This window comes from Cotesia glomerata, linkage group LG9, assembly GCF_020080835.1.
Source record: "Cotesia glomerata isolate CgM1 linkage group LG9, MPM_Cglom_v2.3, whole genome shotgun sequence".
Taxonomy (NCBI): Eukaryota; Metazoa; Arthropoda; class Insecta; order Hymenoptera; family Braconidae; genus Cotesia; species Cotesia glomerata.
Genome location: NC_058166.1, coordinates 16,157,593 through 16,175,298, shown reverse-complemented (window position 1 = coordinate 16,175,298; position 17,706 = coordinate 16,157,593). Strand labels below are relative to the sequence as shown.

Here is a 17,706-nt window from a genome sequence, read left to right as displayed (position 1 = left end):
TAGACAATATTTCTTCTGAGAAGAAATAAAACAAAACTTTGAGAAGATTTAAGAAGAAATAATTTTTAAATTCAATTTTAAATAAAATTTTTCTTAGAAAAACTGTAAATATTAATTTAAAAAAAATCTAGCTAACATTTATTAATTAAACCCAAACAATCTAGACAACATTTCTTCTGAGAAAAAACAAAACAAAATTTTAAGAAGATTTAAGAAGAAATAATTTTTAAATTCAATTTTAAATAAAATTTTTCTTAGAAAAATTGTAAATATTAATTAAAAAAAAAAGTCTGGCTAACATTTATTAATTAAAAAAAAAACAATTCAGACAACATTTCTTCTAAGAAGAAATGAAACAAAATTTTAAAAAGATTTAAGAAGAAATAATTGTCAAATTCAATTTTAAATAAAATTTTCTTTAGAAAAACTGTAAATATCAATTAAGAAAGAAAATTTAGACAAAATTTCTTCTGAGAAGAAATAAAACAAAAGTTTGAAAAGATTTAAGAAAAAATAATTTTCAAATTTAATTTTAAGTAAAATTTTTCTTAGAAAAATTGTAAATATGAATTAAAAAAGAAAATCTAGACATTTCTTCTGAAAAAAAATAAAACAAAATTTTAAGAAGAAATAATTGTTAAATTGAATTTTAAGTAAAATTTTTCTTAAAAAAACTGTAAATATTGATTAAAAAAAAAAATATCTGACTAACATTTCTTCTTAGAAGAAATAAAGAAAAATTTTAATAAAAATATTTGCTACAAAAATTGTAAAATATAAATTACTAAAAAAAAAATCTTGTAAAAAGAAGAAATAAATAAAACGGCATTGATGATGACGTAGCAGCAATACATAGCTGGTAATTTTGTTGAAAGAATGAGCAGAGCTCGATATAATAGAGAAAAGCAACATAATAGCCCATAGCATTGGCAATTCCATATATAACATCCATATGCTGGTTACTGTTGCTGGTCGGATTGATGAACACGAATACGAATAGATCGAGGAACGCTTACCAGGTCTAGAGAAGTAGAGGGCACAGCTGCAACGCAGCAAATTAACTATAACTATAACTACACCGGGGACGTGGCAACGCTGCAGTCTAACGGACATGCTACATGCTTTACTTAGCACTGTGCTTGTGTTTGCATTCGCGATTTGGCGCCTGCGTCCTCCCTGGAGTAGCGGTCGCGCAGTCATCTTGGCCACGTGCCTCGAACTGGCGCTACTTTTTGACGCATATGCGCGCGCACCGGGAGCCATGTTGTCTTCTCAAGGACCAATCGGCGGCTCTGAGTTATTAGATTCCTCTGCGCATCCTCGAGCCCCACCAGATACTTTTTCCCACTGATTGGCTCTGAGCTCTGCGCTGTGCCCAGCTGTAGCTCTATCCATCGACTAGACTTGGAACTTGGACTGTGCACCGTATTCATCCCATATTCATCCACGGAAGAGGAGAGGATGCACTAGATCTAGCGGCTGGAGGTTAACTCCTCATATGTATCATCCAGGGTTCATCTTCATGGCACATCTAGGGCTCCACACAATTTAAAAAAAAAATATATAAAAAAGAAGAAACCTTACTGGGAAGACTATTATATTGTTGATCTTTTGCTATTTCTTCCGTAAAAGTTATCATCGTAAATTTCATCTTTGAACATTTTTCAATCTCTCTAACCTTGGGAATAAAAAGATCTTTTTGTGAAGATTATTGGGTTATTTTTGGTTGATCTTTTTCTATTTCTTCTTTTGTAAAATTTATGACCATCAATATTCATATTTTTTAAATTATTGGGTCATTTTTGGTTGATGTTTTGCTATTTCTTCCTTACAATTTATAATTGTAGATTATCATATTTGTTGGTGTCTTAAAAAATTTTCAATTTTTTAAACTTTCGGTATAAAGAGACCTTTTTGTGAAGATTATTGGGTAATTTTTGGCTGATCTTTTATTATTTATTCTTCCATATAAATTACAATCGTAGCCAACAGCCGTAGCCATTAACATGGTTAATAATCTTTACAAAGTAATTGTTCTTAAAATTATTTTCGTAATGACAAGATATCCAAAAAAAAAAAAAAAATTAAATAACATATCGGCTGCCCAATTTCAAAACACAGTAACTAACATTTAGAAATTTTTAAAAATTTTTCTTATTAAAAAAAAAAGTTTGCCTGCCAAATTGATGAAAAATTTAATTTATGAATAGAAAATACTTGAATATAAATATTTTTAAGAAAAAATACTTGAAATTAACGTCTAAAAGTTATAAAAAATGCAGCAATATTAAAAAAAACTAGGTATAAAAATTTTGCAGTTACTGTGTTTTAAAATTGGGCAGCCGATATTTGGATTGCATCAATTCCCTTATAACTACTCGAGTAGGTAAACATAAGAAAATAAAAGTAACAAACGAAAATGTAACAAATTTCTAAGAAGAAAAATTTAAATATTTGTAGACATAATTTAACGTCATTTTGCAATTAAATTAGCTAGCGATGCAGTCATATACCCAGTATATAATAATCTTGAAATAAAAATACTTTTTTGTGAAGATTATTGGGTCATATTTGGTTGATCTTTTATTATTTATTCTTCTATAAAAATTACAATCGTTAATTTTTATTTCTGTTGAGACGAATAAGAAGACTTTATTGTGAAGATTATTGAGTGATTTTTAGTTGATCTTTTGCCATTTATTCTCTAAAAGTTATGAACATCAATTTTCATCTTTTGAAAATTATTGAGTAATTTCTGGTTAATATTTTGCTATTTCTTTCCTACAATCTACAAATGTAAATTATTATATTTGTTAGTGTCGTTTAAAAAATTTTCAATTTTTCAACTTTGGAATAAAATGATTATTGTAGATATTATTGGGTTATTTTTGGTTATAAATTAAAATTGTTAATTTTCATATTTGTTGGTGTCTTTTGAAAATTATTCAATCTCTCTACCATTGGGAATAAAAAGACCTTCTTGTGAAGATTATTGGGTCATTTTTAGTTGATTTTTTGCTATTTCTTCTCTAAAAATTATGAATATCAACTTTCATCTTTTGAAAATTATTTAGTAATTTCTGGTTAATATTTTGCTATTTCTTCCCTAAAATTTACATCTGCAGATTCTTATATTTGTTGGTGTCGTTTAAAAAATTTTCAATTTTTCAACCTTGGAAAAAGATGACCTTATTGTGAAGATTATTGGGTCATTTTTTGTTAATTGCACGCCTCATAGCGCGAAGCGCGTGAGGTTGTGCTTTATACTCGACTCGTCAAGGTCAAGCAATTTTGTGATCTTTAAATGTCTCTATCACAACCATATTACACTTATACAATAATATAAGTAGATGTACACGGATAAATCACTTAAATCAAACCATCTTTTACTTTCTAAAATCATTTCAAGTAGCTATTTTGAAAAAAAAAAACGTTTTGAAAAAAATTTTACGTGGACGTCCGGATGTCACCCCATTTTGGATGTACCAATGATTACTCCCGAACAAATTGATATTTCAAGACCGGACCTTTTTTATTAGTTTACGAATGCGATGAACTGGGTCCGTATTTCATATCAGTAGCCTAGTTTACGTATTTTTTTTTTAAATTGAATTTTTATTAAAATTTATTACGATATAACCGTACAAAGACAAACGAATTTTTCTTATTTGTCACGTGAAAACTATGGCGCCACTTGATAAAGCTAGATTTTTTTAGACTGCGTACGCATATAACAAGAAAAAAGGGCGCTGATATTTAAAAAAAAAAAAGTACTCTGTAAGAAATTACTTAATTATAATTTTCTTTTTTTTTATCAGTTACACAATTTATTTTTTCTTAAAAAATGAATGAGCGTTATGAGGCGTGCACTTTTGGATTTTCCAAACTTTTTTTAATTATTTATTCTTCCATATAAATTGCAATCGTTAATTTTCATTTTTGGTGGTGTCTTTTAAAAAATTTTTAATTTTTTCAACCTTGGGAATAAAATGACCTTATTGTGAAGACTATTGGCTCATTTTTGATTATTTATTCTTCTTTATAAATTACAATCGTTAATTTTTATTTTAGTTGGTATCTTAAAAATTTTTTAACTTTTCTAACATTGAGGAAAAACATCTGTACTTTCAATATTATTGAGTCACTTCTAGTTGATCTTTTACTATTCCTTCCTTATAAATCACAATAATTAATTGTCATCTTTTAAACTTTTTTAACCTTGAAATAAAAAGACCTCACTGTAAAAATGATTGAATTACTTTTTGTTAATATTTTGCTATTCTTTCTTTTATATAAATTACAATCATTAATTTTAAATTTTTTTTAACCTTGAAACAAAAAGAAGACCTTACTGTGAAGATTATTAGAACATATGTGATTAATATTTTTCTATTTCTTCTTCCACATAAATCACAATCATTATTGTTAATTTTTGTTGGTGTTTTCAAAAAATTTTCCAACAACTTAAACCATAAAATGAAGAAACCTCCATTTCTTCCCACTTTCCACGAAACACTAAAAATCTAATTTCTAAACCCCGAATACTTAATAAAGAATAAAAAAATCCATCGTTAAATTTATTTTAATTTTCTTCCTCCGTCGCTTTCATCATTTCTTCTTTCATTTTATTCGGTTTCAACGAAAATATATATCTCTGGTGTATCCTAAAAAAACAAAGCCCTAGAAATGCTTTTCAGCAAAAGCTTCGATAATAATCCGTCTCTTTTCTTCTTTATACTCTCGAATATAATGGAGAATTTTTAAATAAAACCTCATTTGTGCTTTGGGAAAAATTGTTTTTTTTTTAAGCTTCAGAGATGAAAATTAAAAGTACTTTTTACGGAATCTATTTTATGACGATCGAGATTTATATTTATATATATTAACCTCGAAAATCAATTCCTTTATACTACACGGAGAAAATTTTATAGTAGAGTTTATTATCTAGTTATGTTAAAATTTATTAACTGAATTCGATAGTAGTAAATATTATTTAAATAGTTAAATTAACCATCTGAATTGTAGTATTTACCATCCTGATGGTAACTACTACTATTATGATGGTAATCAGTAATAATAACTGTTATTATTTTAATTAGTTACTACTATTATCAAAATCGTGATTCCTAATATAACCCGATGGTTGCAGTTACCATCAGTAATAATAATAACTACTATTTAAGCTAGTAAAAAATATTTAAAAAATTAAGAATTTGCGTTACCGTAGATGCATTTCTGAATAAACTAAAAGCAGCTGCACTGATAGAAGGATTTGTTTATAGTTAAAAATATTTGTTAATATTTAACAAATCATTTATTAGAGACGACTTTTTAGTCCTTAACAAATATTTCTTAGTATTTAAAAAGATTTATTAATATTTAATAAATGAATATCTGATTTATTAAATACAAACAAATCATTTTAAATACTAAGAAATATTTGTTTGATACTAAAAAATGGTCTCTAATAAATGATTTGTTAACTATTAACAAATATTTTTTTAATACAAATAAATCCTTCTATCAGTGTGTAGTGCAGTGTAGTGCACAAAAAATCGGGATTAAATTCGGATTAAAATTATATTTATAAATTTTTATTTGTCTAAAATAAGTTTCAACGCCAAATTTTTCTAAAAAAATTTGAAATTTCCAAAAAAATTAAAATTTTCAATAAAATTAAAATTAAAAAAAAAAATTTTAATTTAAAAAAAAATTTTTGAAGGGAACTTAAAACATTTTAATATTTCAAAGAAAAAAATGTACATTAGCTAAAATATGGATGTAAATAAAGGATTTAATTAAATAAATTTATATTATTTTTTCTTTCAGAATTCTTACAATCTGAGATGGTTACAGTTACCATCTTTGATTGTAACAGTTATAATTTATAATAATTACAATTATTATTTTCAATAGTAATCGTTACCATTATTAATAGTAACTATTACAATTGTCAACGATACCACCTATTATTTTGTTACTAATTTATTTTATTACCATTTTAGATAGTAGGAGTTACTATTTTTCTATAGTAGGTAGTATAATTAATTTTTCTCCGGGTACTTTAATTTTAGATAAAAATAATTTTTTAAATTAAAGAAATTTTATCAATTTCAAAATTTAAATTAATTACTAAAAATTGATTTCAATTTATTATTTTAATATTAAAATATCATCTGAATCTTCAAATTAATTAAAACTGAGTACATTTCTATCTATAATATTAAGATCCCGTCTTTAAAAATGTAAAAAACGATTTCTCAACAAGCCAGTTGGTATTTTATAAAAAAAACAAATATATATATATATATATATATATATATATGCTATATATATATATATATATATATATATATATATATATATATATATATATATATATATATATATAAAACCGGGTTTTATTGGTCAGGTCGACAGGTCACTTAAATATTAAATTTATCCAATATCTACACACACATGTAATGTTTTAATAATAAGCCCCTCTGTTCTGTTCCGTCTATCATTGAATTAAATTCTACACATATATATTTAAGTATGTATGTATTTATGTATGGTACTCTATCTCGCACAACATTGTAGGTATATTATGAAAGGATTATTTTGGAGTATTACTGTTAGGTTCTCGTCTATGACGAGCCTCTCCTCTATTTTGTATAGTATCCAACTATACCATTCAATCGATAGCTAATGTGCATACTTGTGAATACTAAACTTGTATATGACTCACACGTTAATCAAACTTTCCCGCTACACCCACCGCTGAATGCTAACATAGTGTACAGACCGGTAATAAGTTCGTTTCTTTTAACAACCAAACTTGCCTATTTTATTTAACATTTCTTTACCTAATTTATATAATAAGATAAAATTATTATGTAAAATCACAATCACAATATTATTAAAAAAAATACAATAGATTTTTTTTTTTAAACTACTTAAAATTGTTTATTTTTATATTTTAATTTATTTTTCAATTTTTATTTATTTGGAACAAGTTTTCCATGCAAATTTTTTTTTTTAAATATTTAATTTAATAAAACAAAATTTTTTTTGTTAGTTCAGAAAAATAGAGAAAAAATTCGAATATTAAAAAAATATTCAAACTTAAAAAAAAATAATAATTTGGAAAAAATTTTTATTTTACTAGAAATTAAAATTTTCAATCATTTTTTTATCAGTATAGAAAATTAAAAAAAAAATCTTATTTTGGCAAAAAATGCAAAAAAACTTTATTAATTTTAATTAAAAAAATTTCTCAGTACACATTTTATAATCCTTACACAAAAAACAACTATTTTTTTGTTTTTATTCAATAAATCATTTTTTTTGTGAAGTGAATTTTATTAATAATATAAGGTAAAAGACCCAGTTATTGACACTGGCCTAGTTATTGACACTTGCAATTTTATTTTAATTAAAAAAAAACAAATTAACTCTAATAAATTAATAAATATAATTTTTGAATCATAAATTTTTTAATTTTATTTAACAAAAAAATTTGTCCCAAAAAATCATTTTTAAAAAATTGCATTTTTTATTTTTAAAAATTTTCGCATGTCAATTTTTTTTTTATAATTTTTTTGTCATAATTTATTTGTTATATAATTTTACAAATTATTAAATATATGCTAAATTAATTTTCATGAAAATTGGATTTTTGAGAACATTTAATTTTTTTAACTAGAATAAAATTGCAAGTGTCAAACAATTAGGTCAGTGTCAATAATCGGGTCTTTTACCTTAAATAAAATTTTCTCTGTTAATTTTCTATAGCATATATCACTAAAAACTTCATTAAAGATCTCCTTAATTAAAAAAGAAATTGGATAAAATTGAAACTAATTAAATTATAAAAAATTCTTAAATGTTAAAGTTTTGAATTTTTTTCATAAATTTCTTAAAATAATTAAAACCGATGTCTCAAAACAAACTTTAAATTTTAAGAATAAATTAAACTATTTTTAGTAGCTAAGAAATTTTAAATAAAAGGATGAAAAGTTTAACTAGAATCAATATTTAGTCTAAAATTATTGTCCTGAATTTCTTGAGACCAAATTTTATATTATTTAAATTTTTTGGACGTGATAAAGATTTTACAATTTAAAAATAAAATTTTTCTAGATCAATTAGTATTTTTTCAGTGTAATTAAATAAAACGAAGGAGAGATTAATGTAACAGATAGGTAGCAAATAAATAATGAATCGTGAATAAAACATCTCCGTTATCCTGACGTTTAATTGCAGACTTGGGATGTCAAGAAGATAATTGACGGATTAGTTTAGAGTTAAATAAATAAAAAATGAATTTTTGTAAGCGTGTGTCTACCGCCAAAATTAACCGCGCATTGTTTCTGGGATCGTTGAACTTTGCAAGAATATATTTAACTTTCTAATCACAGGTGCTTTGCATGTTTCTAATTAACATCATCCTGATGCTTCATTTAAATTTATTTTGAGTTGAGACTCACACCGGAGAGACGCTACAACAGTTATTCTTCAAGGTCTATATTTTATATAATCTTGATTTGTTAATCAATTTTGTAATTTTATTATTATTTCACTTTTATATTGCCGTTCTATGAATATAATATTCGTTTTATATCGGGGCGTGGTGCGACCTTAGTATAAAGGTCACGCATCGCGAACACCTAAAAAACACTGCACTAGGATAAAATATATTTAGTCAATACGCTGGTTGAATATCATTCACTAAAACATGAATGAAAGTTCCTCATATATTATATTATATATTTCCTGTTATTTATATATATATACTGATAGAAAGATTTATTTATTAATTTATTTATTTATTAGGCAAAAAATATGATTTTTTTTATTTCTAATTAATATTTTTTTAGAGGAAATTTTATAATTATTAACAATTAAAAAAAAATTATTAATTCTAAATTTATTGCTTTTAATAAAAGATTTATTAATTTTTAATAAATTAATTTCTTTGGAAATAATTTATTAAATTGTTAAAGTAAAGGCAATTATTTATTAACGTTTATTAAATATTTTTAGGAAGAAATATTTAAATTATTAACAATTAAAAACAAAATTTATTAATTATAAATTTATAGAGTTTGATAAAAAATTTGTTAATTTTTAATAAATTAATTTATTTAAAATCAATTTGTTTATTTGTAAAGTAAAAATAATTTTGTTTTAATTTTTAATAAATATTTTTTGAGAAGAAATATTTAAATTAATAACAAATAAAACAAAAATTTATTAATTATAAATTTATAGCGTTTGATAAAATATTTGTTAATTTTTAATTAATTAGTTTGTTTGGAAACAATTTATTAAATTGTTAAGTAAAAACAATTATTAATTAACTTTTAATAAATATTTTTTGAAAAGAAATATTCAAATTATTAACAATTTAAAAAAAAATTTATTAACTCTAAATTTATGATCTTTAATAAAAGATTTGTTAATTTTTAATCAATTAATTTGTTTAAAATCAATTTATTAAATTATTAATTAAAAGCAATTATTTATTAACTTTTAATAAATATTTTTTTAGAAAGAAATATTAAACTTATTATAAACAGTTAAAAAATATTTATTAATTGTAAATAAATGGCGTTTAATAAAAGATTTGGTAAATGTTAATAAATATTTTAATTATTTGATATTACAAAATAATTTAATAATAATTAATAAAGTTTATTAAATATTAAAAAATTCTTTAATGTGTAAGATAAAAATTTCAGATATTTTTAATGAAATTTTATTCTTGTGTTTGCTTCTATAATTTTTATACTTTTCGCGCTGAAAAAATAAATTTCAACAAATTAATTTATTTAAAAATAATTTATTAAGTATAATGCAATTCTTAATTTATATTATTCTATAAAACAATTTTTCAATCTGTAATTATCAATTTTTATAATTTTTTTTTTTTTAGAAAAAAAAATGATTAATTTAAATTTAAAAAATCTAAATAAAAATTTTTTTTCACTCTTTATTTAAATTAATATATAATATTTGATAAATAATTTTTTAATAAATATTTATTAAAATTTAATAAAGCTTTTTAAATATTAATAAATCCCTCCATTAATAAATTATAATAATTATTAAATTTTAATTAAAAATTCTTCACATAAAATAAATAAACTAAAATCAATATTAATAATAATTTAAACCAGCAAATTTTCAATAATCCATCAAATAAATTTAAATTATCCAAAAAATTATAAAATAAAAGAATGCAGAGTAATTAAAACATTCTCTAGCTCTCAATAATAATCAATTATTAATAATTGAAAGTGAAATGAATAACACGATTAATTATTATGGAATTGTTGCAGGCCTACCCAGAATTACATAAACATCAAGAGCAGCAGTCCGGTGTCACCCCGAACAGTAGGCGGCGGTTACGGCGGCCAGGGTGCACCAAGCACACCATCGTCTGGAGGGGCAGTGGGTCCACCCGGGAGCGGAAGTGTTTCTGGCGTAACAGGGGTAGTCACTGGTTCTGCCGGCAGTAATTACGTCACCGTGCCAGTGCCCAGTACTCTTCGCTATGTACACTCTTATCCGCCTCCACCACCGCCACCGGCACCGTCCGCTCCTGTCAATCAGACGCCACCTCCACCGGGAGCCGCGGCTTACACCAGAGATCCCTATAGAAATACTACCCCCAATGTACGTATATTCATTTATAAATAATACATAAATATACTAAAATATGATACCTCTACCTCCATTATTCCAGGATAATGATGTTATTATGAGAATTAAGTTTCAATCACCGAATTTTTATTTTATGAAAACTAGCGACCTTGCAGTCACTACGTGACTGCTGAGATTTGTGAATTATGAAAAATTAAAATTTTGTTTTATTACATTACTTTTATTAAATTGCACTGTACTTTCTTAAATATTGACGTTTTTAAAGATATAAGCTCATCCCGATGTTACACTCATCAAGAGCTTTCATTTGAGTAGCCACATGCATTTTTGATATATTTTTCATATATACATATATATAATATATATAAATATATGAAAAATTGATATGGGTACTCAAATGAAAGGTCTCGATGAGTGTAATGTCAGGGTGAGCTTATATCTTTAAAATTGTCAATATTTCACAAGATATTTGTTAAATTACACTGTAATTTCTTAAATACTGACGTTTTCAAAAATATAAGCTCATCCTGATGTTACACTCATCAAGAGCTTTCATTTGAGTACCCACATGCATTTTTGATATATTTTTCATATATACATATATAATATACATAAATATATGAAAAACTGATGTGGATACTTAAATGAAAGGTCTCGATGAGTGTAATGTCGGGCCGAGCTTATATCTTTAAAAATGTCAATATTTCACAAGATATTTTTTTAATTACACTGTACTTTCTTAACTATTGACGTTTTTAGAGATATAAGCTCATCCTGATGTTACACTCATCAAGAGCTTTCATTTGAGTACACACATGCATTTTCATATATTTTTCATATATTCATATACATAAATATATAAAATATATGGAAAATTGATGTGGGTACTCAAATGAAAGGTCTCAAAGTGTCTAATATCGAGATGAGCTTATATCTTTAAAAATATCATTAGTTGACAAGATAGCAAAGTCAGTTCTTAATTATTGACATTTTTAAGATATAAGTTCATCTAGATGTTACACTCATCAAGAGTTTTCATTTGAGTACCCACATGCATTTTCATATATTTTTCATATATTCATATATATATAAATATATAAAATATATGAAAAATCGATATAGGTACTCAAATGAAATGTCTCGATGAGTGTAATGTCGGGGTGAGCTTATATCTTTAAAAATGTCAATATTTCACAAGATATTTTTTTAATTACACTGTACTTTCTTAACTATTGACGTTTTTAGAGATATAAGCTCATCCTGATGTTACACTCATCAAGAGCTTTCATTTGAGTACACACATGCATTTTCATATATTTTTCATATATTCATATACATAAATATATAAAATATATGAAAAATTGATATAGGTACTCAAATAAAAGGTCTCGACGAGTGTAACATCGGGATGAGCTCATATCTTCAAAAATATCAATATTTCACAAGATAAAAGATCATTTCTTAATTATGTATCTCGAGATAGAGCATTTTCGAATGCAGCCTAAATACTTATCATAATAAATTGACTATTGGTGAGAATGAAATGAAACCTGGAAAAGGCACAAATTCAAGTCAAGATCTTTGCAATGACAATAAATTTCATTAGAAAAACCCATTTTATCATATGATTATCCAGGAAACAAAATTTTTCTTATTCTTTTAATAGTATAGATTAAATTACCCGACATCTGAAAATTTTATTACTGAAAAAATTATTTTATAAAAAAACTAAATGATATTAAAGGAAGCAGTCACTTAACCATTTCTTAATATTTTTTAACAAATAAATTTTTTCCAAAAAATTATTATAAAAAAATTGCATTTTTAATTTTTTTAAATTTCTACGTCAATTTTTCTGCCATAATTTATTTCTTAAAAATATCTGCTAAATTAATTTTCATAAAAGTTAAAACAAAAAATTTGTCATGTAGAAAATTTCAAAAATTCTAAGTTTAATTTTTAAAAAATATTTTTTCACTCATAATTTTTATTGATTAAAAAAATCAAAAATGATCGATTGTCTCTTAATTTTATTTCAATAAATTATTTATATAGCTTCACTCCCGCTCAATCAAATAAAATTTTCAAACCTCGTTTGGGAAATGAATTAGTCAGTACCACTCATTCTCTGCCTCCCTATTAATCAAATTTAATTGTAACTTTATGTTAATTTTAATCCCATTAAAATGCAATTATTGATGAGAATACTTTAGTTCGTTTTATTGTCAACTCAATAGTAATTATTCTGTTTCACTTTTTCAGATTAACGAGGTCCGATCGCTGTTAGTGAAAAATACAATTAATGAGGTTATATTATTAAAATTCACTCTTTTTTTAGAGTACCAGTCATCAAAGTTATATTAAAATCGTTTTTACCGGTATTTTAATGAAGAAAAACGCCTAAAAACTTTGTTTTGTATTTTTAAGGCTGCGCTTAACAAGATGGAGTCTTTTTTTTTCAAAATGGCGGATGCGCGCGCACGTTAATTTAACTATATATTTTTTTTTGGTCTTTTGACCAAATAAAAAATTTTTTAAAATTAATTTCTTGCAATTTAAAAAAAAATTAATTAATGAATGTAAAAATAAAAAATTTTTTAAGATTAGATTTAAAAAAAAAAAAATTAATTGCGAAGATAAATTTATCAATTAAAATTTTTGATATTTATACAGAAAAAAAATTAAATTTAATGAAGATAATTATTTTAAAAGTTTCATTTTTATTTAAGTAGAAAAAATTTTTAATTAATAAATTTTTCTTAATTTAAAATAATGAAACTCTTCAAAATAATTTTTTTCATTCAATAATTTTTCTCTTATTTAAATAAAACTTAGTTTTTTTTTTTTTTTTAGTGTATAAAACTTAGCAGCGATTCGACTTGTGTTAATCATAAAATATAAACTATAAACTATAATTAACGGTAATTTTTTTTTAGATATTTATAAATAAAAGAGAATGTGCTTGAATGACCGCAAAGAAAATAAAAACCAGCGACAATAGTGCGTAGACGAGTGGTTGCCGTTGATAGACTTAGACACGAGTTTTCGATAAAAAAGGCAACCATTCGCGTGGGCGAGCACGGGTGAAAGTTGTATTTTCTTGGCGGCTGGTATCCATCTCCATCCCTCTACTCATATAATACCCGTACACTCGGTCTGATTGTTGTTGCGGCTTCCTCTCCCCTCCATTGATCGCCAGTGGTTTTTAGTCGCGCAAACTCTACTGGAATCCACACCGATGCACCCAGCAATTTTCTGCCTAAAAAAAGTCTAATCTGGTCAAACATGTTTTTTTTAGATTATTTACATGTATCCCGTTACGTCTAGTTACTTAATGTACTAGTTTTTTAAAAGGACAAGAAGAAATTTCTTCATTTTTTTGTGTTAAAGGATGAAAATATTTTAAAGAATTTTCGCTTTATTAATAAAATTGTAGATTACAATTGACTTTATTCGAATTTTAAAAGAACAAAAATTTTTCCTCAAAATTAATAAATCTATATTATAAAGAGAAAAAGAAAAATTTTGTGGCCAATGTATTTATATGATAAATTGGGTATTTCTGGTTAAATTTGGTATCATTAGAAAGGTCTTGACTTGGATTGGTGCCTTTTCAAGGTTTCATGTCATTCTCACTAATAGTCAATTTATTATGATAAGTATTTAGGCTGCATTCGAAAATGCTTTATCTCAAAATACATAATTGAGAAATGACCTTTTATCTTGTGAAATATTGACATTTTTAAAGATATAATCTCATCCCGATGTTACACTCATCGAGACCTTTCATTTGAGTACCCACATCAATTTTTTATATATTTATATATATTATATATATGTATATATGAAAAATATATCAAAAATGCATGTGGCTACTCAAATGAAAGCTCTTGATGAGTGTAACATCGGGATGAGCTTATATCTTTAAAAACGTCAATATTTAAGAAAGTACAGTCCAATTTAACAACAGTCATTATTTAATAAAGCAAAATTTTATTTTGCATAATTAACATAACATAATTTCTTCAATTTCAAAAATTTTTAAATTTCTATTCAAAAATTTGTTGTAGTAAAAAATGAAAATATTCTAAGGAGTTATCCCTTGATCAATGAAATTTTAGCTTATAATTGAAATTAAAAAATTGACTTAATTAGACTTTTAAATGAAGAAAATTTTTTATTAAAAAATTAATAAATATTTTAAAAATTTTCAAGAAGAAATTTCTTTAATTTTGAAATGTTTACTCCTTATCGCTTAATTAATAAAATTTAAATAAACAATTTCTATAAAAAGTACCATTGATTTAATTTAAAATTTTTCAATAAAATTACCAAAAATTTTCCAAGAAGAAATTTCTTCAATTAAAAATTTTTTATATTAAAAAGTAAAAATATTTTAGAGACCTATCGCGTGATTAATGAAATCGCAGTTCACAATTCACACGAAAAGTAACATTGAATTATTCCAGTTTATCATTATAGCAGTTTTGTTGAAGCGAATCCTTCTTAAAAAAAAAAAAAAAAAAAGTAAAGTCTCCGACGATATAATTTGACGGTCGCGTGATAAGAAGAAGTATAAAGTATAGCCTGGTATGTCTTGTTTTGCCGATTATTACTCCCGTTTGATCGTTATTCGCGTCTCCTCCTGCTCGTTGTTCCCCGGTCGTTTGATTGAAATAATGCAGCGACGAAAAAAGTTATCTTTCAGAAGCTATAGTTAAAAAAAAATGTAAAAAAAAGCCTTTCTCGTCAGTAATAAAATGAGAGACTGTAGAAAGTAATTGAAGCATAATGTATAATGTACTTTTTTATTCGCAGGCATCTGAGAGGGTGGCAATAAGCGTGGGCAGCAGTCCGGTGTCCCAGGTTGGGGGTGTCGGAGGGAATGAATACGCCCTCAATAGTCGGGGCGACCGTCCACGAATATCTCTGCTTCCACCTGCCTCGGGAGCCCCGACGACTCAGCTGACTATCGGCCCTGAGTACATGATCAGCCCGAGGAATAACAACCCGAGAAATTTGATGCCCATGCAGCAGACACCTGACCAGTACACCAGCAAGGCCATTGAAATGGCGACACTTCAGGATGCTCCACCTTTTAAAAAAATTAGACTAGGCCAGCCTCAGTCCCAGCTTATGGCTCAGACTATTCCTGCTGCTGATCCTTGCACCAAGCAAGAACATGTCCAGCTTCCTCAACCGCTCAGGATAGACATTCGGGTGCGTTTTTTTTTCATATTAACATATGGGGGGTGATTCTCTGTAAGGATGTCCTAAATCTGTACAAAATTGTCCGACCAAATTATTTTTTATTTTATTAGAAAAAAAATTAACAAGGGCTACAAAACTATCAGCTTAATCATAATAAATAAACAGCCGATTTAATTTTTTCTTTTTCGATATTTGTGTATTATTTGCCACATAACATCACAGGGGACTGTTTTTTTTTTATCAAATTGAGAAAAATCAAGCAAACTATTTCAATGCATTTAACTTTTCAAGTTCTCAATGAATATTTACATTAATTAGAATAATATTAAGACTTATGGATCGAATTTTATAAATAAATTATAAATAAAAATAGTTACCAGGGGACTGAGTTTTGAAGTGGCCCAGACACATATTTCCAGCACAAACGGTGCTTTGACACTAAATAAAATGCCGATAAAGCGCTAACAGCCCTATGGTTGTTAACTCAAGGCTAATTAGATCCTTATAAACCTTACAAAAGGTAAAATAACACGCTGAATTTTTTTTTTTGGCTTTGAACTTCTGGCAGGGGACTGATCTTAAAATGCCTGGGACAAACTTTGGTTTAATGAATTTAATGAAACAAATTAATTTTCGGTACTTTTTATTGAAGAAGATTGTTAGTTAACTAATTAAGTTTATAAACATTGTGGACTTTTTAATTTAATTTTAATAATTTAATCTTAAAGTTATAATTTTGGGACTGGGACAGCCCAGGGGACTGACATTTCGTGATTTACGAATTTATAGCAAAAAAACCAAAATTTATTCCATTTTAGTTTTCAATGCTCCAAATAGAAATATTTTTTTACTTTCGTAATAAATTTTTTTTAGTAACGAAATAACAATTTTTCTAATAAAAAAATGCCTGGGACAGCAAAAAACATCCTTACAGAGAATCACCCATATAACGTTACTAAATTCAAAAGCGTGGGTCTCAAAATTTGACTTTGCAGACCCAAAAGAGCGTATAAAAAATTTTTTTTTCCCCAATTAAAGAATGTACACAGAAAAAAACGATATTCTTAAATCAAGTAAATAATTTTCAAGAAATCAATCTTCTGGATTTGAGTAAAAAAATTATTGAATTAATAAATTTTTCTTAATTTAAGGAAATTTTACTTGATTCAAGAATTTTTCATCTTGATTCAAGACAATTACCCTCTTCAAAATTATTTTTTTGGTTCTCTCGAATCAAGAATTTTTTTTTTTTTTTCAGTGTATAAAAGTAAAAATCTGGTTGAAAAACGCAAGAAAAATTTATTTTTTTCGACATATGCTCTTTTGACTAATAAAAAAAATATTTAATACCAAAATGGCGTATATAAAAAAATAGTAAAAGTGGCTTCTAAGAACCTTAAAACGTCGAGATCTAATGAAAAAATTATTTTTGGAAGTGAGATTGGAAATACTAACACACCCCAACTTGTATTTGTGAAAATTCACTGAAAAAAATTAAAATAAAATTTTTAACTAATCCTAACATAAATTGACAATTTTGAGATACGCCTTTTTGGGTTTTAGTAACGTGATATTTATTTTATTAAAAAAAAGTTAAAAAATTAAATTTATTGCAGTTTTAAATACTAGACAAGTCTCTCTAGTGTAAAATTCTAAAAATTAGATTATTTTTGAGACACAAAAATTATTACAGTTTCATTTAAAATCTTTGATTTACTATTATTGTAAAAAGTTTAAACCTTTTAATTTTGTTCTCACTTAATATCTCACATTGTAATTTTTCGTATGAATTCTTTTATAGATTTCGATAACTGAGCTTGAAAGTTTGAGAATTACAGGTTCAGC

General features: G+C 25.3%; 1 protein-coding gene across 12 annotated transcripts in view; it reads left to right on the top strand.

The window, feature by feature from the left end:
- Window positions 1-17,706, top strand: part of LOC123271980 — a 105,441-nt gene that overhangs the window by 48,072 nt on the left and 39,663 nt on the right. For all 12 annotated transcript variants that reach the window (XM_044738527.1, XM_044738526.1, XM_044738528.1 and 9 more), the window contains 2 exons: window positions 10,326-10,662; window positions 15,469-15,870. In XM_044738527.1, the coding sequence (XP_044594462.1) occupies window positions 10,326-10,662; window positions 15,469-15,870 (739 nt within the window). The remainder of the gene's footprint in view (window positions 1-10,325; window positions 10,663-15,468; window positions 15,871-17,706) is intronic.